Below are 25,767 nucleotides of genomic sequence, written 5' to 3'. Positions count from 1 at the left end.
CATTCAACAACACAGCTTACTCTTGCTTGCTCTCTTCACCTCCCCCCTCACCTTTCCCATACCACTCAGGAGTTTGTCAGCCTCTATTCCATATCAGTCCTCAGTGCTTGAGTGCATGAAAACAAGAATTAAATAGTCTCTTCCCTCCCCTTTGCATTTTATCCAATGGCAGGACCTTCCCTATTATTTCACAACTTCTTTATTTTCTTAAAACCTTCAGTAACAGATGTTGTCAACAGCCTTAATTAAATCCATCAAGACAGCAGCAATCACTCTTTTCTACATGTATTCTACAAAACTTCCATCTATAGAAGCTCCACTGGCTTTCCACATGCTGGCCTATATTATAATTTCTGCTATTTTTTTTTTGTGCAGAAGTGAGCTTTCCAGATTGACACAAAATTCTTATTTTTTAAATTGTGTCACATTTGCCACCCTCTTGTCTCCAGGATGACTCCAAATTCAAGTGGTCCTTTCCACAGTGCTGCATTACAGAACTCTTCATTGAATACCATTTAGTCCTGGCTCTTTGCTGGTCTTCATTCTGCCTTGATAAGATCATGACCTTGTCTGCTGTTATTTTCACTTTGGACAGATCCTCACTGTTCCTGTTTCCCCAGGAAAGATTCCTGCATAAAATTCTCCCCCATGTCCCCGTCAATGAAGATTGATGAAAAAACCTAACATTTCTTTTCTGTAACATCCAAGTCTCTTCTGAGCGCTCGTGCTGTTCCTTGGCCATTGATTGTCCCTTTAGGCTTTCTAGAAAGATTTTGCTCCTAGTTGATGTGAAGAAAAAATATTTAGTAGTTTGGTTACTTTGCCTAGTTGTTTCCCATTTTTTCTGGCCTGTTGTAATTGTATTTGTATTGTTCTCTGAGTTTGTGTTCCCCTCTGTTATCTTCTTTTTGCTATGATTCAGACTTTCTCTAAGTCTGGTATCCTGCAGCTTTTTCCTAACTGCTTGTAAGGATTTAATTGTCTTGGCTCCCTCTCATAATTTGCTTTTGACATTCCCTAATTGGAGTTTGGCACATCTACAGAGGATTCTTGGGTCCTTGTTAATATCTATAGAAATACTGTTTTTGTAATGTGAGGTTTATCAGCACAAGACTCTGTAATAGACCTTGTGCACTGTTCTCCATCAAGCCAAGGATGGCACTTTGTCTTGAGAGTTCATTCTGTAAAAAATTATTCTATCCAAATAATATCACCTAAGAATGGCACCTGCTTCATATAGCAATGTGTCAATCTACTGTTGTCAGTGATACTGTCCTGGCTGGCTGTTTGCCACGTGGATCCAATCCCATGTTCTTCCCAGCTGGGCATTGAATTTTGACCTAGATAGATTAGCTGCTTCTCTCTGAGCTGGCCAGTTTGTTTGGAAATTTATTAGCCTCTCTACAATATTCTATCTCTCCACCCTTTAAACGTGAATAAGGGAAGGGCTTTTCTTTAAATTAATTGAAAGAGAGATCTATCTTTCAAGAGGTACTTTTAAAAGGGGAAACTTTGTTTTTAAATAAAGTTTTGTCTTGTGTTTTGAACTTCCTCAGACTCTGTCATGATTTTGCAATATCACAGCCATCTTTTAAAAAATACTCTTTAGGGCAAAACCATCAACCAGGTTACTATAAACCACCACAAGGTCAGTGTTGCTTTATTTCTCCATAAGCTGACCTCTCAAGGAAGGGAATGGCATCGAGTATGGAAGAAGGCCATGGAAGGCTTGGAAGAAGGCCATGCAACTCTGTAAACAAAGTTTAAGCACTGCATTTGCCAAAGAAAATCTTCCACTTGGAACAGAGTCAGGCTTTTTTAAGTCATGCATTCCTAGCAGTAGATAATTAGGTCAGTATTTAGGGATCTGAATAAGTGTATCCTGGTATTTAAAAGTGCCAGAAATTCTCACCCTAGATAGAATGGGAAAGCATTTTAGTGTCCCTACATCTTTTATGCAGTTTTCTACAGATGGATTTAGTTACCTAATGCTGGATATCAAGATCAAACAAAAAAATCAAAGTTAAAATATGTTAAATTAACATTAAAAAAAATCAGTAATGTTGTAAAATATTTAAATGTAACTGTGAAAGTCACCAGTTTGGGTTTGTTTTGGGTTTTTTACTTAACATTCATCTCTTTAGTAATTCCTTCATTTATAATGAGCATTAGAGTAGGACACTTGCTGGAAAGGGGAAGGTTCATTAAGAAACATGAGAACTATTTGCAGTTAGTTCTAAGAAATTTCTTGGAAACGTATCTTGTCTCTGTTTCTCTCTCGCTGTCTCTGGTGGGTATGATTTTACATAAGCAGTGTCTGTTCACTCAAGGGAATGTGTTTAGGGAAAGAAGCATCTTCAAAACCTCAGGGTACAATAATGCTGCAGACAGAGTTGGCACACACTTTGAATTCACAGTTTCATTGTCTAAATTAGCTGCTTCCTCTCTGGGTGTGTTGGGACATAGAGTAGGGGCCTCACTTAAATGCTCGAGTCATCCATCAGAAGAGCTCCCTCTCTCTTATTTGATTATGCAGGAGTTCTGTAAGAACCTACTCAAAGCTGGGTGCCAAAAGTTTCACAGTCAACATTTCAACACTAGCCTCCCTGGAGAAATGCTTTCTTATACTGCTTTGGGCTGCTTTGATATGTCTCTTCTATCTAGAACTGATCTGATAATGAAGAAGCATGTCAGAGAGGAAAATTCAGGTGCTGAAGGCTGGAAAGCTGTTCTGAAGAAGATACTGTATAATACTTTCTTAACAAAGGAACATGAGATATAGTTATTCTGAAGAGTAGCTATAAAAGTTAGAAAAAAGGGAAATCTTTAAATTTCAGTCTTTGACAAATAGAGGAAGCCTCTTTGTTCTGTTCTTATTTCACTTCCCAGAGAATCAACTAAGCTCTACGCAACTCACTCATGACCTTTTAAAAATTAATAATTACATCATACAATTGTTTGAAATTATGCCATAATTCAGAAATTCAAATGAATTATTGCAAATTTTTAAAATGTTGACAGTCAAGGCAAAATATGCAAACATTGGAAATATAATCATATTCATCTCAGGTATTATTTCACTTTTTACTTTGCCCCCCCCCCCCAAAAAATGGTGTTTAATTTTATGATTGTTTGAAAGGTCATTAGCTTTATTTGCAAGAAATAATTTGAGGAGAAGATTTATTATGTTGAAAAATAAATAATTGAAGCAGCCATGTAACTTCTCCTGGATAACTACCAGATAAAATAAGTGAAAAATAAAGAAAATCCCCACTTTTTTTCCTTTAAATCTAGACAATACTGTGAAAAAGTAAGAGTAAGAATGATATAGAAAATATAATATATTAAAAAAACAAATGTAAACTACATCTTAGACATAGTATTAGCAACTTCAACATTTACACTAGATAGAATTGAAAATAAAAATAATTGTTTGAAGTGAAGAAATTAAGTAAATGTTCAGTCTGTCATCTGTCATATTAGCTGTAGAGACACATAGACTTAAAATATAGATATCATTTATCATGAAGATTTTAATCTAGTGTTGTTACAAGAAACAATTATGCATACTTATCAGATTCTATAAACAGCCTAGCCAAATTAGAAGTATTAGAAAGAAAACCATCTTGGCTAATTTTTAATTTTAGACTCCTAATATCTACTCTGAACACTCTTCACATTGTTGTACTAATGCTAATCAAACTTTAGTACCCTGAAAAATGTTAGGCTAAAGATAACTCAGGAAAGAAACACCACAGGAAAAGATTCATGTAGAATTTTGATGATTGTTTTGTAAATGGGTGCCTTCACTTGCTGAGATGATGGAAGTGAGTTATAGGGAAGGGAGCGAGTGGAGCTGTGCTGCTGCCAAGAATCTGAGTGGCTCTGCATCCCTCCTCGAGGGTTAATCACATTTACACACAACAGCTCATCAGGCAGGACCAAGGGTAACAACATCTACCTGTAGAAAATGATCATCGCTTCCCCTGTTGCCCCTAAAATACCTGAGGAAGAGCAGGATCAAAAGTGCTCTCTTGTCCTAAAAATCACAGTGGTTGTAGCAGAGACAAGCTGGATCTGAAAGACAATTCACTTGGGACAGCAAGATGCTCATGACTCCCTTGGGAAAGGGCAATGGCTTTGGCAGCAGCCTGTATGGAAACACCAGGGGTTGAAGAAGGGCAGCAGCAACCAGAGCATCGCCATCAGTGCCTCACTTGGACGTCTGCATCCTTCCCTTTGTCTGTCAATCCCTGTACCACTGTTCCTTCTCCTCTGCCAGCCTGGGGCATGGGGAGCAGCTGCCCTGGTGCTTGCAGGGTGGAGGAGGCCCTGCAGGAGGGGCCTGTGGCCCTGCAGGGAGGCTGCAAACCATCCCGGGGTAGCCATTGCCTCTGCCCACAGTGCCAGCAGTGCCCAGGGCAGCCCTCCCTCCCTGCCTGCCTCCTCAGCAGCAGAAAATGAACTGGGTGGGCGGCAGTCGGTAAGTGAAACTCTTCAAAGCCAACAGAAACAGCTCCGTGCTGTGTCAGTGTCCCTCACAGACTGGGCACCGCCATGGTGTGTTTAACAACCCCGATGTCCCCTCACAAACCAGGCACTGCCATGTTGTGTGTGGCAGCCATGGGGTCCCCTCACAAACTGAACACAGCCATGGTGTGTGCTTCAGTCCTCATTTCGCCTCACAAACTGAGCACAGCCATGGTGTGTGCTTCAGTCCTCATTTCCCCTCACAAACTGAGCACAGCCATGGTGTGCGCTTCAGGCCTCATTTCCCCTCACAAACCAGGCATAGCCATGGTGTGTGCTTCAGGCCTCATTTCCCCTCACAAACTGAGCACAGCCATGGTGTGTGCTTCAGGCCTCATTTTGCCTCACAAACTGAGCACAGCCATGGTGTGTGCTTCAGTCCTCATTTCACCTCACAAACTGAGCACAGCCATGGTGTGTGCTTCAGTCCTCATTTCCCCTCACAAACCAGGCATAGCCTTGGTGTTTGTGACCAAACGAGTGTCTCTCCATGGAACAGTAGTGCCCCAGCGTGTGTGTTTCAGGCCTGGTGTGTGACAGCCCCGGAGTCCCCTCCGGAGCCAGACTGTGGAAGGTGCAGGTGCCCTCCCACCCCAGGCAGGGAGTCACATTTGCGCTTTTGTCTCTCCACAGAGAGGGGCTGGGTGAGGCCTTTCTCGCACCCTCACAAAAAGCAGTGGTTACCATTTGGGGAAAAGGATGTACAGGTATTGAGATTCACTGAAATAGTAAAGCATCACAAGCTGAGTTTAATAATAAAGAAAGATAAAAGATAATGTTCTGTTTCTTTGGGTGCTGTGCCTCTGCCAATCTACTAGAAATGTAAACCCCACAGATTTTGTCAGCCATTGGGAAGCAGCATTGCTGAACACAGCTTTGGAATCATCCAGACTCTATGCAGAATCAAATTAAAAGAACACCCTACCCATCTGGAAGTCTTCCCAGCAAACTGAGTTTTCTGAATGTTGCCTCTGTGAAACAGGAGGAAGGGAGAGTTTCACTTGGAAAAAACCCCAAAACACCAACCCAAGCTTTGTCCTAACTGCCTGCCTCCCATACCCTCTGTAACAAAACCCAGTGTGTAGGAGTACTGCACACATTCAGCAAATACAAAGCAACCTGCTGCTTGCTGCTGCTGGTAGTATCTGTCAGTGTTCCTTGGGTGAATCTGGGGTTTATCTTTTAGGTGTCAGAAAAACTACAGGTCACTGGGGCTCCTGCCCATTGCAAGGTTATATGCATATGTTTGGAAAGTTTGCTCTAACTTTAAGCAAAAGGTAATTCCAGGGGAATACTCTATATTTCTAACCCTCACAAAAAGTTGTAATCTTACTGATCTAAGGACTGCAGCTGTGCTCACTCTGCTCATGAACAGTGACCCTGACTTCCAATTTTATGCACCAAGTCCTACAAGCATTTCACATAAGGCTGTGTTTGACAGGTGAGACAAGTAGTTGGAGGTATAACTGTCTCCTATATTGAACAAACAACAGCAACTTGTACTGTCAATCTGTTTTGCTTTCCTGTTTTACAAAAGGTCCCCAGTGTTCTGGAAAGTCCCAAAAGGTAAAAGCTCATATAGTGCTGTTTTTGTTTGCTAATATAGTTTTGTAGCTATATTGCAGCATGACAAAGAAAATTAGGAGGAAATAATATATTGACAAAGATTTCTTACGTTTTAAGATATTACAAATTGATGACATTAATGCATTACAAGTCAAATGATTAAAAGCTTTTTCTGTTTTCTTTTTTCATGTTAAATGTGTTTGGTAACCTAATATCAAATATGTTCCTATCCTTACTGGAGTAAACTGTGATCAGTCAAAATTATTCAACAGAGATATGTTGACTTTAGTACCTGAAGGTTTGATCATTATAACATAACATAACACATAACATAACATAACATATAACATTAACATATTTGTGTCCTAAAACTCACACCCACTGAGGAGAAATTCAAGCAATGACTCAAGATTATACTTTTGCAATTAAAATAACAATTATTTGCATTTTACAGAAGCAGAATCATATTAAAACAAGAAAGGAGAAAACAAAAGGTAAACAGTTTCAGCCATATTGGATTTTATATTGTTATATAAAATCTTTAGTGGATTCACTTAAACTTTCAAAGCATTTGAAGTAAGATTCAAAACAGGAGCTAAACAGTTACAACGTGTTTCCTTGACTTTTAGGGTAAAAGTCTTGTTCTAGATTTACTAAACTGAATTACAACAAGAGAAGGTGTGAATGAATGAATTGACCTGTGCCCAGTTTTGGCTTTCCTGGATTACTTCTGTTACCATTTTGAGTTGGTATGTGGGAACACATGGGATTGCTTGAAGCCACAGGTGATTACCATGTGGTCAGCTGGCCCAACATACACCTACACAGCCATTCTTCTGGGCTATGTAAAAGGATGGTAGGCTCATTAAAGTCCTTCTTCTGGCATTTGCAAAAGGAGGATGGTTTATTTGTATTTTGAATCTGAAAGTGAAATAAGGGAATCAAACTTATCCCTGGCATAGCAGGAGACATTTCAAACAGGAAAGAAAACAGCAAGAGAAAATTGCCAGCACCATAATAAGTGGAGTCAGTTTCCTCCTCAGCAGCAGGGAAGAAAGAGGCAGTATAGGGAAACTCCAGCACTGAAGCTGATACCCCCAATACCCAGAGCAGGTCCACAGGCATATAGAGGTTGAGGAAAAACAGGCTGACTGTACAGAGACAATTACTCAAATTAAAACATTTACATATGGGAATGTGGGACCAATCAGCAGCTTGTCCCAATCACTTTCCCAGTTTTCTGGAGCCCTGTGAGCTCCCTGTTTTCTCAGGGATTACTAGTCTAAGCCACATAATATAAATTACAACTATGTAATTTGTTTCAGTGGAGAGGGAAAACAAGAAAATACAGGATTGTTTTTAGTAATGTAGTACTAAATTACTAAATACAGTGGTAGTTTTCTAATTACTGTTACGTATTTATTAGTAAATTGGTAATTTAGAGGTGATGGGGGAAAAAACATCTGGGACACTGAAGGGAAGTGATTACATTTTGGGGGTGTGGGTCCTCAAGTAAAATGAATTTTGAAGTGTTGATTTGTACACAGGATGATTTTACCTTACTGAAGATATTCATCTTAACTGAAGAACAGATATTTTCCATAGATAATATTATCCTGGGAAGCTAAAGATAATAATAAATGATACTAAAATTTAGTTACCAACAAGCATGTTAGGTATATTCGTTACATGTAACCTGCAATCATGACAGGGATTACATTTCAGAAGAAAAGCCAATGCTATTTTTTGTTTTGGCATAGCCTTCAGTTTTCAATATCTGTATTTTGTTTAGAAAAAATCTTACTGGGTTTATTTATTCATCTACTGTAATTAATGATTTTAGGATGGTTATTAATAGTCTCTGCAAAATAGAGATGTTTGTTTCCTATATTATTGTCTTGATAAATTCAAAGTGTCAGTCATATCTCTTTTTATTCCTTGTAATAAAAATTCTTGCTGAATTCCTAATCTTAGAGATTTTTCTTTTTTACTTTTTCCCCTTTTCTTTTTTTTTTTTGTCAGAAAACTATTTTCTTTGTCAAGAATGAAATTAGGAGAACAATAAACTCTTTGTGGCATTATAGATGGCACATCTGGTGTACTTAATCTTGCTTATCTTACATGCTTCCTGAAAAGACCCTTTAAATTTTTTTAGGACTTAGTCCTTGCCACATTTGGTATCTTTTATTTTAAGAAATATTTTTAGTGGTTGTACACAAAGTTTGAGAAATGAGCATTTAAGGACTACATTTTTGGCATCAAGATAACAATGATTTATTTTGAATATGACCAAATTATATTTGCATTCTTTTTCATGGCAATAAAAATAAAGTAAGAGCAAACAGGGCATGAGAATTCAGAGATACTTAACTGTGTGTTTTTATATTAGGAATAGTTTGGTCTTGCTTGCTAGTTTCAAAAGAATTACCTATACTGGTAATGCATGGTTGAAGCTTCTGTCAAAAAGTTATTCTCTCCTTTAAAAAATTAAGGAATACTTTGAAAGAAAGAAGCTTAAGTCAAAAATGAAGCTCCTGGAAGTATCGTCTCCTAAAAGTTCAGCAGTCAGTTTGGATCTTCTTAATCTATATGTGGTTAACCAGATATCAACCAAAAAAGAAAACACTGGTGAGTTTTGGATATTCTGACACATCAGAATTAGTTATTCTTAACTATTACTGCTGTTATTTTAGTTCTTGTTCTTCCATTTACAACTTTACCCTCAAGTAAACATATTATTTTTAAAGTAAAAAATTTTATGTTAATACAAAAATCATGACTGAATAAATTAAGTCCAGGCATAAGAGGAATCAAACAACCTTGGCTCCTGCCTACTTCACCTTTACAGCCTTGTGCAGTGTCCTGGTTCCAAGCCAGGCCAGGGTAAATATTTGCAGTAGCCAGGACAGGCATGGCCAGGACTCTGAGGTGACTCTACACCTCCTCACATCATACTGTGGGGAAGAAGTCCCATCCAGTGAGGCAGTGAGTGGCCAGGGAATGTTGTGCTCCCTGTGGTGAGCACCTGCCTGTGAATCATCACTCTGTTATTAACAGAATTTCTTGTTTCATTGCTGCTTCCAGTAAATTTTTCTTATCTCAACCTATGATCTTTACCTTTTGTGCCTCCAATTCTCCTCTCTGTCCTCTGCCGTGATGGGGAGAGGGAGAAGGAAAGGGAGAAGGAGATGGAAAGGAGGGAGAAGGGAGAGGGAGCAAGCAGCACATGTTTTGAAGTGTTTCTGTGGGAACACTAAATTGGAGAATACTGTTCCTAAACCACTACACACACTTATTACCTTCCCCATTCTATTCATTAATTTTACCCCACATTCATTTATTTTCCTCTTTGCTGTTGAGTGGGTCCATTTCCCATCCATTTCCTTTTTCATAACTTTGGAGGCATTTGGAATAGTCTTGTCAGTTCTACCCAGACTATCTTTCTTAAAATCCATTATTAAACTTCTTGAGAAACATCACTAAAACTTGAGTCCTAGCTCTTTAAATGTAGATGTGAACTTAAGGATATGGTTTAATGGTAGACTTGGCAGTGCAGATTTAATGGCTGAATTCGATGATCTTAAAGGTCTTCTTCAACCTAAATGATTCTGTGATTGTACGATTCTTGTCATCTGTGACATATTCATAAACACGATTATGGAATGTTTTTTGTCCTATGCTCAGAAGAGTAGAAGGTGACTGAGGAAGGCAACACACACAGTGGCTGACTCAATAATTTTATACTATTGTGCCATTTAGAATAGAGTTTTTGTATGTATGTACTTTGTTAGTAGCAAAGAAAGAAACAAATATGGCTTTAAATGGACTAAGAAATATAAAACGACAGCTTTTGTACTCTAATGAAAATTCAGGAACCTCTGAACTTCCTCCAAGCCCAGAACTGACATAACAAATACATTCATTGCAGAGAGCGTGAGGAAGCCAGTCCACATTGATATCACTGAAGATGAAAAAAAACCCATCAGGAGGCATAACTTAGAGCTTCCCATGTCACCCCTACGTACACAACACAAGTCAAACTTAGATGATCTCCAGAGCAGGTACTTGTATAAAATAGGCAATAGTTATGCAATAGTGAGGTTCTGGGAGAGGTATTTCATTATAGTCTTAACATTTGAGGTATCAAGGAAACATAAACATACCATTGTAAATGGGGAAGTTTTACAACCACTCCTGTCATTCCAGTGATACTCTTACTGTGAGAGAGTAATTAATAAATTCTGAATTAAAAACTGCACATGAAGGTGAGAGATTTTTTTAAAACTGCTTAAGTATCTGTACTCATGTCAGGTACTTATATTAAGTTTATCTCAAGGAGCAGGTTATTCAAACAGGCATTATGCACTTACTCTGTTTTCCCATCCAGCTTTGGACACCCTAAAGTGACCAATTCACAGACAGGCTGCTCACAACTGCCTAACAATCAGGCTGTTTTAAGATGTGTGGAATAATATTTCTAAGTTATTCTGAAATTAATACTCAGAATATTTTAATCGTTTTGATCTTGTATTTCATAGGCTGTTTTTATTCATTTTACAAGGTTACAAAAGCAAGTATTGGAAAGCAGAAGACAACATCTCTCAGAAAAAGTTAAATACCAGCATAAGGTAAGTTTATTGTCCTTATGATATAAGACTAAGTATGTGCAGTAATTACTGTATTTTTAAGTGATTTTTCAAAGAGTGGACAAATCTCATGGATACTGAAACACAAGAAGTCTTCTTTCTCTTTAAGAATATATGGATAAATTATTTTCATGCTGCTTATATATTGCTTGAAAAAAAGCTGAAAATGTATTTATATCCATCTCTCCTCAGGATAGCATTTGTGTGCATGCTTCAGATTAAGTAATTACTTACATGCTTCCCTGAAATAAGCCCTTATTGCCTTAAATTTTAGTGAAAAGTCAGAATATAGAAATTCTATATTCTATATCAGAATATAGAAAATTTTCTCTTCTTTGTGGTTTATGTGCAGAGATGTAAAAGATACAGAATAGCTTGATTACTTTGAACTTTATGCTTAAGTCAAAACAGTTTTAGCTAAATAAAATATATCTCTGTTATGTTTTGTCCAGCTCATTCCACAAGTAATGGAATTAGGCTATGTTGATTCTAGTACAGAAAACGAAGACAACTTGGCAAGAGTTTTTAGTGCTTGTCCATTGCCCTCCTCTATTTTTCAGTTCCCTTACTGTACACAGCTTTCAGAAGAAAATTTCAACACAAAACTAATGGGCAACGTTTGGGAACAGATCTATGAAAAAAAGCTGCAAAACCAGGTTTGGTTAATGTTTTACTTCCATGGAATCACTTTAAACTAACTTTCATTTATTTGGTGTGTAAAACTAGTGTAACAGTGATGGTAATTATGATTGATCAACATTTTTTGTAGGCTGGTGGCAATGAATATTCTGTATATTTATTTTATTGTTCTGAAATAAGCTCAACTTGAGCTTTTGTTCACTGAACTCTCAGTGTTGCTGATATCTGCAGAGAGAGAATTAGTCACATACTGGTGGCTTTCTTTTGCTTCTGGCTTGTAAATTTGGTTAAAGAAATCTGAAATATATTACAGCTAGAAATACAGCTTTCCTAAACATACAGTTAGTGTAACTGGGTGTTGCATGATCCCAGGTGATCCCCATGACCTAATTTTTTATCTTTTAATGTCTCAGTGATTAACATAGTTCTTACAGTATTTTCAGTGCTCTGCTGTTTAACTCTTTAAAGAAACAGTTGAAAGTTATTTGTTCTGATGCATATTACTATTTTTTCTTTTTGTTAACTTTGTGATTCTTAAAAGAATCATCCTTAGAAAAGTGATAGCAAATATAATATGCTTTTTTTATGCAATATATTAGGTCATTGGAAATAATAAAAAAAATTTTGTGTTTCACCAATGATATTTTGAAGTTTTGAGGTAAGTGAGGAAGAAATACTCGAAGAATTTCAGAAGGGGAGATGATGGGTTGTTCAGGGAATGAGTAAGCCAAAACTCACAGGAAGCTGACCTGAAGAACAAAGAAGCCTGAGAAATATGTTTTCAAAACACAACTATGTTTTGTCCACTGCTATGTGCAAGAGAATGATTCGATTCTGGAGGCCAGTTTGGCAGAATCAGGGAATCCCTGACAGAGGTCAAATGCAAAGAGGAAGAGTGCCAGGAGGGATGAGGCAAGGCAGGAAGAAGACAGAAGCATCCCCTCAGCTGGGAGGGGTGGCATTAGGATGGCCAGAGCTGAGAATCAAAATGGGTGAGAAGAACAGCAAGGAGGACTTCTGTAGGTGTGTCATCAAAGAAAGGAAAGCAAGGAAAATGCTGTCCACTGCTAAATAGAGTTGAGACCTAGTGAAAGATTACATGGAAAAGCCTGAGGTACTCAAAGACTACTTTGCTTCAAATTTTTCAGACAAAATCTGCTCTCTGGCTCATCTTAAAATGCAGTCAGGAGTTGGGGGGAGTTGAATGAACCAGTAGGGAAGGAACAAGTTAGAGAATCCATTGTAACTTGACATAAAGAAATATATGAGACTGGACAGAGTCCAGCCTAGTATATTCAGGGTGTTGGATGACATCACTGCAAGGCACATATTTATCACCCTTGTAAGGCTGTGGTGAGCAGAGAAGCTTCCCAGTGAGAAGAAATACACAAATGTTATGTCCACCTGCAAAAATGTAGGCATGATCTGGGGAAGCATCATCTCCCCTCTGTCCCTGGAAGGATTAAGGAGCTAAGCTCCCAGAGGCAATTCCAAGGTACATGAGGAACAAGAAGGTGTCTGCAAACAGCCATCAGATTTTGCAAGGTGGACTCTGCCTGGTGGACCCAATTGCTTTCTGTGATGGAATTAGTAGCTCTGGGAATTAGAGAGAAGAGCAGGCATTATTTACCTTGACTTTAGGAAGGCTTTTGACAAAGTTTCCCATGGGATTCTAGTAGCCAAAATGGGTGACTATGAACCAGATGAATGGACAATAGGATGAGAAAAAACTGTCTGTTACTGTCATGCTTAAAGTAGTTATCTGTTGGCTAAAGTTTGTTTGGCAACAGTTGAGCTGTAAGGAGGTTTGGGCTTCTGCTGTAAAGATATAAAGAAATAAAAATAGTGGGAAAATATGTGTATTGTTTGCAAACCCAAGTTGAAACTTTTAAAGACTGTAACAGTTATGTACATTCCCAGTTTGACAGCTTCTACTGTTTTCTCAGCCAGGTAACAGCTTTGATCGAGACCCTTGGAATACAAACCCTCCAAGCCAGTGCATTTTCAGGAAGTCTGATACAGTGTCTCAGGAGCTGTTCAAGCCATTTGATAGGTAGGCAGTGATTTTACATTAATGAGGAAAGTAAGGATCAAGTTTAATTAAGAAAAATACTAAAATAATCAAAACCTTATTGCTATTTGTTTTTTTCACTGACTGTTTTTCAAATAAAAATTGAAATCAAATGGAAATACTAAACAAAGCTATTTAAATCTGCTGAAAGGCAGTAAAATCTGAATTTTGGGTAGGCACTTGGAACCATGATCTATTTTTTGCAGTGTCACAGACATGATAGTGTTGCTGAATTCACCTTGGATGATAGCGCAGATTTACTAAGAAGCTACGAGGAGGGGAAAGCTGCCCCAGGGGTTATTAGTTCAGGGCAGTGTTGCAAGTGCTTTTCTGACAATCTTGATGCAGTAGCAATTGAGCATCTGCACCTGCATTATTTATGCTAGGTGTTCCAGGAACAAAGCATTTTCTTTCCTTCTCTTTCATATGTGATCCTACTATAGCTTTCTTTTTTCCCTATAATTGATTCAATAATACTTCTATGAGAATATACACATTGTTTTTAAAAGAATGGATAGAAATTGAGAATATATTTCTTTTTGTATGTGCTGATTAAAAATCTTTCAAATCACAGATGATTTAGGGCCAGACTCATTTGTACCAAACATTTTATTTAATTTTTTTCCAGCGGCTCTCCCTTGGACCTAAAGGTCTTACATAGCTAATCTTACTTTACTCCTTCTATTCCATAAGTCTGCCATATGGTTGAAAGTTCCTGTCCATCTCTAGCTTAGGCTGGATAGAGACATAAAAAGGCCATACAGTATTTTGCTGTTCCTGAAGGGCCTGCAGGCTGTTTGCGTGGGGAGTCAAGTGACCCATAAAATCACTGGCCAAATAAAAACTAAACACATCAGCCTCTTTAACTTCCACTCTTCTAGTGGCTTCTCCTGGCTTTCTCCAGCAAAACCTAACAGTATTCACCTTGCTGCACATCTGAGTGAATTCCCAATTAATATATTTACACTGAGCCCTGTATAACCTTACCTCACCTCACCTCACATACATCTCTCCTTTCTCCACCAGTCATCAGGCCTGCACTCATCTGCTTATGTCATATCCTCTCATCTTCTACCCATTCATGGGTCACTAACACCATTTCCTTTCCAACTGCTCTTCAGATCCATTTCTTTGTGTTGTCCTCATTTTGTTTTCATCCATTGTAGCCATAAATTCTTATACCTCAAGAGATCACAATTATTCTGTGAAGGGAGTTTCTTCCACTGTATGTGAAAAGTAGGGTGTCAATTTATACAGTTGTTTAATGTAATGATGTAATTAATGTCCATAATTCTGAGACCTGTGGCACCTCAAGGTTATTAAATATTAAACATTTTCATGTCATATTTCCTCATCTACACCTCAATTTTATTTTGCATAACAAAATATTCATCTACTCCTCAATTTTATTTTGCATAACAAAATATTCAGCTGGAGTTGAGAAAGGCTCTCTGAATTGCTTCACAAAATGGTTTTACCTTCCTCGTGTAGATCTATCTAAGAATCCTCTGAAATAAACTCTAGTGTGTTTAGCCTTCTAAAACTGTCCTGGTGAAGTTTCTGTAACTAGAGAAAACTAGTTTCTCATTCAAATTCCATAGAATCTTTATCCAGCTCCAAGTATTTGCTGATCAAAACACCAGAGGCATTTTCTCCAGTAAGAGTTTTCTGTACTACATTTCAGTTCAAAATTCTATTGATAGCCTTGCTTAGAATGTTTTAAAGAAAGGTGGGTTTTTTTTTTTATTGGCCTTTTTTGCCAGATCTCTGTCCTTCAGAAGAATCTCAACTTTTTGCTCAGAGTTTCTGAAAGGTCAGTCAGCAGATCCATCCTGGAAAAAAACACAGTGAAAATGTTAGATTAAGAGCCCAGTAAGTGAAAGCATGATGGCTTTCATGTCCATGGTCCTCACATGATAAAATCTTCAAAACCACTACTTTCAGAAGTGGGATAGGAAAATAGAGGCATAACAAAATGTCTGACTGGCCTCCTGACAGTGGAACAGAAAAATTCTGTGCTGAATCAGGATTACTGATTTCAAGTACAAATAAAAGTCACTTCTTATGGGCTTTCAGTATGGAAGAGAAATATAGTCTTAAGCAAACTACTTTTATGAATGGAAGAAAGTCTTTTCCTCTTCTCTTTTTCTCCCCGACGTGGCTGCCTTTGGTCAGCTGGTGGAGCAGCAGTGACATACTGTGGCTGATTTTATAAATCACAATTCTCTGTCCAGGAGGATGTGCTCCATGGCTTTGTATATTTGGAGACATTAAGAAATAGGACCCCTTTTAAATCAATATTACCATAAAGTAGATATAAAACATAATAAAATACACACTTTTTCAGTTGAAATACTGTACATTTAGGACAAAATCAAGTGTAATGAGCAGTGAAGTTTTTGATATTTTTATCATCAAATTATCATAAAGTGTTGTGTTAACAGTATTTTGCTTGTCTGTGCACTCAGCAAAATGTTTTTTTCTCTTCTACCCCTGTTATACCTCATTGCCTACCCCCAGGCCAGACTGCATGAATTCTGCCAGGAAAAATCCAGTGATAATAGCCAGTAATGAATCAGAAAACTGTGAAGGAATGAAAGAACCAGTATTTGATGTTGTGAAAGAAACTGCAGGATTGAAAGATGGAAGTGGTTGTTCCTTTCTGGCACTATTTGAAGAAGAGAGTCAACCAATCCATAATAATCCTTCCACAAAGCATTTTAATCCTTTTTCTAACCAAAGCAATAATGACATTTTTTTCACTGTACCTGATGTTCGAAATCAAATTACCAGCAGAAATTATTCTTGTGACACTAGAAGGGTTTATCCTGCAATCAATGCAAAAGGAGATTCTGCAGACAGACACCTTGAAGGCATTTTCACAGCTCCAGAACAGGTTTTCCTTAAAAGTAATAATGTGTCAAGTACAAGTTACAAGGAAACAAGTGCACTTCATAAAACACACCGGCAGAACTGTCATGAGGGACAGCACTACTTCATGCCCTGTGAACAGAAAGAAAGAAGAGCAAACCTTGAAAAAATTGGTGCGTGTCATATTTTAAGGACGTGTATTCTGGGTTTTATTCTCCTTTTAAAGATATATGTTCTTATAACCAGAGATGTATCTGCCCCAACTGAAAACATCATGAATCTTCAGAATGCAGTCACATAATTTTAAAACCACTATTTAAATAATTTAAAAACTTGACAGAAACTTTTATATTAATTGCATTTATTCTATTGCATTTCAAAATCAAGGCTTTACTTTTTTTATTTTAGAGACATTTGCTTATTACCATGATCAGCAGAATATCTTAAAGGAGAATGTGCAGAATTATTCAAGAAAGAAAAGGTGAGTGTCATGGAAATTACCAATCTATTAACCAGTGATAACTGCAGAGACTTTGCTGAATTGGAGAAATCCTGCTAAGAGCACAAGAAGGCAAAATTCTAAACAGTATTGCTGAGGACTCAGTTTTTCTTAGTGAAAATAGTACTGTACAATGTGAATAAATCTATGCACAGGAAAGCCCATTATGCCTCTGTGTATCTGCCCATAATAAGACAGAAATACTGCTTCATGGGGCAGTTTGGAGATCCTGAAGTTAAGCTGTTGATCTGGCTTGTCCTCTAAAATACTCTGTCTCATTCCACTGGCTACAGAGCAAGTAGGTGTCTCCTCTGGGCTATGTGAGTCCTCTGTGTTTTACTAAAGACTTGTTTTTCAAAGACTGATACATAGTACCTTCCATTTTACAAAACAGCACTATCTTCTGTTATTGCTTCAATTCCATTTTGCATTTCAACTGAAATGAACTTTATGAAAAACATATTCTTGGTGTTAAATCTCAGGTTCAGAGATAAGTCCAGTGATCTCAGTAGTGGGAAGGTTTTAATGGTTACTGAAGACAAAGTAAAAATTGAAAAGTCACCAGTAAGGAATTTAACTCAGAAAGAAAATAAAAATACTGGGGAAAAATCACTTACCAGAGAACTTGTGTTTGCCTTTCTCAGTGATGACAAGTCTGTGAAAGAAACAGCCTGGAATCAGAACCATGTCTTTGTGTTTGAAGAGGTAACTTTTAAAAAGATGTCTTTTTTTGTCAAACCCTCTGTTTGCATGATTCATTTGAGGTGGAGAAGGATTGTCCACAACAGTTAGAAATTGAATATAGCTTCACTGAATTAACTACCATGGAAGCTTCTTTTCCATCATGGTTTATATGAGGAATTCAGAAAGAACTGCTGCTAGTGATGTGGTTCAGACAGACAGGTCCACAGTTCACATGGTTTCATTCACACCTTCGCTGATGCCTGAAAGACATTGGGTAAGTTACCCATCAACACTTACGGTCACATTCTGCAGGCAGTGCCCAGACATTTATATGCAGGATGCTTCAGTATTATAAAGGAGCTTTGTGCCAGCATACATATAAAAAGTGTTTCAGATGTCTTGCCTGTAGAAGCCTGTAGAAGCTACATACGGTACTACTCAGGGGTAAAAGTACCTCTTAAGATAATTTGTGGTATGGTGCAGTGACTCTTTATGTAATACAGAAACTGAATGTTCCTCTCTTAACCTGAGATGCTGATCCAGCTGAACACTCACTATTAATACCTTATTATTTTTAACAGTTCACAACAGCACAAGAGAAAGGGTATAAGTTTGGACTGAGTTCATATCTTCATGAGATGGGTTAGTATTATTTATACATTATCACTTAAAAATATTTTCTCTACATGTGAAACTGAAACAGTTACTTTTAAAGCCAGGGAGAAAGATCTTTTTAGGATGTTAATTTTGATAAGGGCTTGTATATCTGATTCACACAGCACTGTAAAAAGACAACTAGCATTACCAGGTAACTAAGAATTAGTTGTGCTTGCTTTTCCTTGAAGAGTTATTCTCTTCCAATAGACTATATGCTGTCACTCCATGTGTGGACAGAAGGAGGGGGAGTAAGTGAGGTAATCCTACATCCTTCCTGCTCACTCAGTAGCTGTAGGGTCAGGGTGCTGGCTGCATTTCAGAGAAGAGGATCTCTCAAGGGCCTCCAAGAAAGAAATATGTAACTTGTATGGCAGCCAGTGTGCACATGGAGTCTGCTGTGCTCTTGTGCAGACTCTGCTCTCCAGAGTCCCACCTCTTTTTGGGTAGCCCAGTTCTGCTGCTGATTAACAGCACAGCTGAGGCTTTGGGGGCCCCATCTCACAACCTCTGTTGTGTTGACCTGAGAAGAGTTGCTGAGAACAAGACTGACCTTGCTAACATTTTGTTCTTTAAACAGTATCTTAAACCTGCATCAGAAATAGTAATGTTTAATTCTACAAGCTGTACTTGAGAGTTGGGTCTTTGGGGATTGTTCTGTGAGTAACCTTTTCTTTCTTTTTCATCTAATTTTTCAAGATGTGGACTCACCACTCAGCAGCCAGTCTTACAGTTACTCTCCAAGGCAGACTGAGAGCTATTTGAGCTCTAGTCCTGACACAGTGAGTAAATCCTTGTGGGCTGGCAGGGTTTTATTTGAATCATATCTCTATGCCCGAGTGCACCTAAGGGTGGATGTAGCTGGAATCTCATTTTGTTTTGTACGAGGTAACTTCATGTGTGATGAGGACAAGAAATTATGACCTGTAAATTTTCATAAGTAATTTGACAGACATGTGGTCTGTTCTCTTGATAATGGTTGGCCTTGTGGAATTATATTGCATGACTGTGGGAAGATGCTAAGCAATGTTCTATGCTCTTCCTGTATGTATAGCTGCCTTACATTACATGCCTGTAAAGCAGAATGATTTGATGCACTGTGTTTTCAGTCATTCTTGAACACAAAAATGCCATGGTGTGAGATTATAAATTGCATGGGAGAGTGGAGGTCTGCATTGGCCACCTTCTCTTCACCAAGAGCCGTCCTTGGAAAAGGAACAAAACAACCCACAAACAACCAAAAGCAGACAGTTCTGGCCTTTCTGTTTATTTCACTTAGCTATTAGCAAGTCATTACTTTAGTCCTTAGTTACTGAACTATTTGAACAGTTACAATTGTACAATTCTGTTCAAGCAGTCTGAAGAGGAAGACACAGCCAAAAAGAAGGAATATCTGAATGAACAGCCCTTGAAGGCACATGGTGCCAACCTGTTCTCAGCCTCAGTGAGCAGAGAGGCCCCCAAGAGCTCTCACACCCGAAGTGTGGGTATGAAGCCCAGCAGTACTTTGGCTAGTAAAGAAGCAAACAATCTTCAGGAGAAAGACTCCAATTTTTGTGCCACAGAGGAGGAAAATAAAACCCACCCAGCTCTGTCTCAGGGCCCATGGCACCACACCTTTCAGAGGGAGCATGTCGGTAGCAGCACCAGGTGCGATGTTTGGTCGCAGACCGAGGGCTCTGTGACCGTAGAGAAGGTGGACGTGGGCACCCAGTGTGGCACCCTGAGGGTGTGCAGCTGTGGGGGATCGCTCCCCGCTGCCCGCAGCCCGGCAGGAGAGCAGCAATGGCCAGTGCGGGACAGGCAGCAGCCCGCGGGCGCCGGCGGCGCGGCCGGGACCGACGCCTTCTCTGCTGAGGCCGAGTACCTGAGTTTGCCTGGCAGGAGGACTCTAGAGGTGCTGAACTACATTGATAAAATGAAGGACAGAGAGAAGCAGTGATCAACTATAATGGCATGTTAGGAACACAGTAGTTTTGTCCTGTTCTCAGTGTGTTTCATTCAGTTGGCATATTCTGATTTTTCTAGCATGGTTAGGCAAAAGATACTTTTACTGTTTGTTTGCTTTAACTATCAGTAATTATGGGTTTCTGTACCTACTGCTATCTCAAAGTACGGGTTTCTATAGATATCCAACTATTAACAAAGGATTTTACAATAGCCTAGTAAATAGCAACATTGGGAATTATAGTTTTCCCCACCATATATCTGTAGGATTCTGTAGTTTAGAATTGATTGACTACGTTTCTTTTAAGGTAATAGGAAGATGTTGTTCTACTTCAAAAAATATTTAGTGTGGCTCTGAGTTCAGAGCCATTGTCTGATTCTCACCCATTTTAACAGAAAAACTTGCCTTTGTCATATGTTCATACTAAACACAAAAATAGGAAACAACAGAAAATTTACATCTGTACACATAGAATAGAATGTAATTTAAAAATATCTAATTTATTAAATTCTTTTAAATGCTCTTTTTTTTTCCCTGCAGCAGATCCAGTCATTCATTTTCTGGCTGTTAATCTAAAAAAATCTGTCATGTGTTTCTGTATTCTGTCTGCAAACTGAAAATCTGAACTACTTGCATCTTCATTTCAGTATTTGTGTAAAGCTACAAATACAGCAAATAAAAGTTTCTGATAATATTGTTTCTAGTAGTTCTTGGCTTCTAAAAAGTTCCTGGTAAAGGTGTCTGTTACCAACATCTCCTTACAGATCCTACAGATCCATACACCTTCAATCCTATATAGATATCTCTATCTTAACTCTGTGTATGTGTGTGTACATATATATATACATATAATATGTGTATATATAGAAATGCCTGTGCTGGCATTGGCCAGCTGGCTCCTTGCAGGGCTCCTCTTCTTCACAAACTGGGCTTGGGGAAAAGCTGTGCTGGAGACTCCTTAAACAGGAGATTTGCTTCTATAAGGTTATTATGTTGTGTTTTCCCCTTAGAGTCTGCTGTTAAAAGATTCCCTGCCCTTATTCCCACCAGGTCAGGGGTTTTTCTATGCTTTGTAGAAGGGGTGAGTGTCACCCAGCCTAGATGAGACTTGTCACCATTCTTTGTCTCTGTTCTCATCATCAAACAAGTGGCTGGTTTTGCTACTGGTTGTTTTTTTTTTTTTGAAGCTAAGTCTCATTTTTAAAAGAAGGTCTACATTGCTCAACAGTTTGCAGGTTTATGGCTGTGCTGTTTTTTAAAATAGCAGCTCAGAAATTTCAGTGGACTGTTCTGTACTTGGAAGAAAATAGCACTATCTTTTATATGTATAAATTGCATACATAGGAAGTGGCTTGCACAGCCAGACTTCTAAACCATGTAACTATCACTTAGCCAATTCACTGCCCACTTCCTAAGGCTTGACACAAGCAGATTTTCTTTTTTAGGTTGCCTCAATTTGTTGTCAAAGCAAACTCCCTAGTAATTTTTTTTAAACTGCCAATATTCATCTTCTTCACAGGAGATATAATTTATTTGAATAACAGCTATGATTTTCTGAAAGCTCAGCTGTTAGCCATGGTTTCTAAAGCATAGATTTTCACTTAGTGTGACAAAGTCAATTCAGATTGTGCCACACCAGCAGTGGCCCATGCTGGCTTGAATGTTGCTTTCCCAACAGTCCCTCACACCTGGTACATACCTGTGAGTCCTTCCAGTCGTGTTTGTCCAGCTTCCCAGCCTCCCCCACAACTGATGTGTCCCCAGGGCACTTGGCCTGCCAGCCTGCAATACACTGTGGCACATAATAGCTAAAAGCTCCAGCACTGTATGCTTCAGAGGGGTTTTATTACTGCAGCAGATGTAAAATTGGCCAAAGAGTTCTTTGGTGTCTGGGTTAGAGAGGTGCTGGTGGCCCAGACAGAGATGAACTGCCATTAACTTGCAGTGGAAGTTCTGCTCCTGGTTTCTCTCTGATGGTGGCATTGTTTGCTGGGACTCTTAAACTGTGGTTAGTTTTACACTGAAGCGAGCTACCCACGTTCAGGCAGATACTCCAGATCTGCAGAGCTGGCCTCTGAGCCAACATATTCCCAGTCTGTGCCTATGAATCTAAGGGACAAAGAAGGCAGGTTGGCACTTAGGTGGGAAAAGAGGGGCAGTTGCACCATATGGATGTATGTGGGGGGGGGTTTCAAATGCTCTTTATTAAGTTATTCCTCATATTTATCATCATTAAAAGCCACTCAGTGGGTATCACTTATTTTCACTCCAGCCACTGATATAGAAAATCTCACAATCTGTCCAGTCCCAGCCAGGTTTCAGCCTGGACTGCACTGAAATTCCACTGCTCAGTGCCAGAAACTCACCCTCTGACTGACTGTACATAAGACCTGCATGTATGTCTATAATGCAATAATTCACCATTTGGGATATCAATCACTGTAGATAATCATGTTTCAAAGCCTTTGGATGAGAGTATATAAATTCAAATTACATTCCCATTTTTACCTGTAATTGCATAGCAATCAGAAGAAAGAAAACGATCTTTGTAGTGGTTTGTGTGCTGGCAATGATGACAAATAAGGCTGCATGCTCTTTATAGCCACTAGAGAAGTATTTTAAAGTAGTTGCATTACTATTATTGCAATTAAAGAGACTTGTGCTTTCTCCTTAGCTCAGCACCAGTCTGCCCCTCTGTTAGAGTACTTTCTTTCCCTTGATTATTTTGTGACTTCAGGGAAGAGCTGAGTTTGGTTTAATGGCAAGTAGTGACCTCAAACTGTGCTTTCTTCAGCTGATAATTCAGCAGCAGTAATGATTGTCATCTAACTAAATGTAATGATTGTCATGTCACTAAATGTAATGATTTCCATCTCTCTAAATGCATTCAGGCCCCACCAGCTTTCTCTGAGGCAATAGCCTAGGCAGAGGCACCCCTGTTTCATCCATGCCATTCTTCCTGGCAGCATGCTGAGCCTCCAGGGAGACCATGGAAATGCACATGTTTTTAACTGTTTGGTAAGCATCAATTGTAAGTAGAATTTTGTTGAGGGAAAAGGACAGAGGGGTACCTGTAATTAAGCAAAAACCCGGGAGCTTATTGGTGGCAGTCAAATACTTCTAAACACAGATGGAAAGGCTCTCACTGAAAATACTACCATAAGTTTCAGTCAGAATCAGTTTTAATATACAGCTCATAACTTAATTTCCCTCCAAAATCAGCTCTAATGACAGTAACCTGCAAGGTAAGATTTTCTGGGCAAGCACCAAGAGAAGTTTGGTCATTAATGGACCAGTTTGTTGCTGGATGTTCTGCCAAGAGCCTCCACAAATGTAGAAATTCTTATTTCATTTTCATGAAGGATTATCATTATAGGAAATGAGAGGCTTAAGTCTTCATACAAGTAATTATTTCTCTGGTAGAAACTGTGAATTGGCTTTTCAAGGGTTTTAACAGATAGCAGATTGAGGGAGGATGAGGTTTCCTGGAAAAAACATTTAACTCTCTGCATTCAGTGCCTTCTCTGTCCTCATGAAAGTCAATGACCTTTCTGCAATGCTTCTCAGCCTCTTCTCCTGACAGCCTCTCAGAGGTTAGAGGTGACAATCCCAGTCACCCAAACCAGAGCTTGCTTCTCCAGGGCTGGTGATGGGGAGCTCCAGCCAGGTCTCCTGACTCTCTGAGCTGAATGCTGAACGTGTCCCCCTCTCCAAGCATTCTGCAGTGACTGCACACCCTGATGGTGCTTGCTCTGGTGCCACAGCCCTCTGGGTGTGCAAGCTGACAGGAGCAGCTCCTGGTGAGCTCCCACACAGCACAGAGCTGCAGAGGGTGCTGGTACACCTGCTCTGTGGGAGGGGATGGGGGATCTTGGGCCCAAACACAGAGGGGTGGAGAGTGAGAGAGTCAAGATAAGGCAGGAGGCTGAAAGAGGCCTGTTGAATTGTTTAACAGAGCTGAAAGAAAACATGTCCAGATGAACCATTTATCTGTGCCCATTTGCAGAGAGAGTGCTGTGATTTACTGCCAGTGTCACACTCAGCACATGGGTGCTGGCCTGACCCAGAGCTGTGGCTGATCACAGGACAGACCAATCTTTCTTATTGCAGAAGATTTATTTCATTTCCTGGACTGGAGTCATTATTGAGAAACAGGAGATCTGTAAGGAGCTTTGCTCCCCAGAGAAGCTGCACTCCATGCAAACAAATTAATTTCTGGAGAACCCCAAACCAGCTGAAACTGGCAGGGATCTCCAAGCTTGCCCAGTGCAAGCCCCACTGACAGCAGGGCCAGCTGGAGCAGGGTACTTGGGGCCATGGCCAGCTGCTATCACACACACCCCGGCTGGGGCTGGGGAATAAGCCCTGCCAGGAAGGGGCTCCAGGGAAGCTGTGCCTGCTCCCAGCAGCTGCTGCAGATGGAGGCAGCCACTGCCTGAGCCACTTCCTCCCTGTGCTGAGAGCAGGGCAGGGGCCTGGGGCTGGAGGAGGGGGAGCTGTAGGTGTATGGGGAGGGAGGCTGGGTGCTGCTGCTGCCCTGCCCTGCTCCACCTCCTTAGAGCACAGCTCCTGCCTCTCTTGCCTCTCCTCACCCACAGTTCTGTGCAGCAATGAAGAGCAGCAGTGTTTCACCCCAACACCAGCTCATCCCTGAGTGCACAGCCAGAGCTCCTCCAGCAGCCCTGCAGCCTTGGGCTGCACTAACTATGGGCACTCATCACTCCCCCACCAGGGACTGTGAGGGTCCCCAGGGTATCCCTGTGAATCCCACCAGCCACAAGGAAGCTTGACATAGACAGAATACAAAAAGTATCTCATCTGGTACCAGGCTGGGGGTGGCAGTTAGCCTTCTCCCAGCTTACAAAAACTTTGCTTGCTCTTGACTTTTTTCCCATCATTTTTAGTGGCCCATGAGAGGAGAGCAGTGGGGACAGCAGCTCCAGCTTAGTTCCAAAGCTGTATGGGGCATCTACCTCTCCCTCAGCCCCCTCAGCCAACCTGCAGGTTATGGGTACCTTGATTACCAGGGAAAGCACAGGAGAAGACATACAGCATGAGACTGACTGACTGCAGTCACATCTTGTGACAAACCAGTGACAGAGCACACTGACCAGACATCCTGACAATGAAGGAGCTCACTGGGAGCAGCCAGACAGTTTTGATGCCATCTCCCCATGAATATGTTAGAACAAGTACCAATTTCTTGGCAATGCTTATTCCAAGGCACCACTTCCCAGTGGGGCCCTGGCCACCTGCTGCAGGCCACAAGTGCCACTTTAGGGACGGAGAAGTCATCTGGCACTTGCAGGACAGCTCCTTGTGTGACTGCCAACAGCCCCTTTGCAGCTACAGCTCTGCTGAGTGACCCTGAGTGAAGGCTTCAGGTGGAAAATGTGTATGTGTGATTTGGTGACAGCTGGATGGGGACACAGGGTCTCAGCAGCCTCAGCTGTGGAGATGGTTTTGAGAAGGAAAAGCTGCAGGACTGGGAAGGCTGAAAATGCCACATGTTAAGGAGAAGGGCAGGATGTGCCAGCAGAGCAGGGCTTGGCTCACCCTGCTCCTGACCCTGCTCCTGTGCCTTGTCACCATGCACAAACTGGTGAGAACAGCAGAGAACAGAGAGCTGGCCATAGAAATGGGGAATAATTCTCTCTAT

General features: G+C 40.0%; 1 protein-coding gene across 1 annotated transcript; it reads left to right on the top strand.

Moving 5' to 3' along the window:
* The first annotated feature begins 8,621 nt into the window (after window positions 1-8,621).
* Window positions 8,622-20,102, top strand: C5H12orf40 (chromosome 5 C12orf40 homolog). Its single transcript, XM_036400205.1, has 12 exons — window positions 8,622-8,724; window positions 10,025-10,157; window positions 10,658-10,724; window positions 11,195-11,398; window positions 13,328-13,434; window positions 15,973-16,496; window positions 16,732-16,804; window positions 17,467-17,527; window positions 18,088-18,148; window positions 18,796-18,801; window positions 18,860-18,942; window positions 19,518-20,102. Exons 1-12 carry the CDS (start codon window positions 8,622-8,624, stop codon window positions 20,100-20,102), a joined length of 2,007 nt encoding a protein of 668 aa, XP_036256098.1.
* Window positions 20,103-25,767: the final 5,665 nt, after the last annotated feature.

This window comes from Molothrus ater, chromosome 5 (genome assembly GCF_012460135.2).
Source record: "Molothrus ater isolate BHLD 08-10-18 breed brown headed cowbird chromosome 5, BPBGC_Mater_1.1, whole genome shotgun sequence".
Lineage (NCBI taxonomy): Eukaryota > Metazoa > Chordata > Aves > Passeriformes > Icteridae > Molothrus > Molothrus ater.
This window is presented reverse-complemented; position numbering and strand designations above follow the sequence as displayed.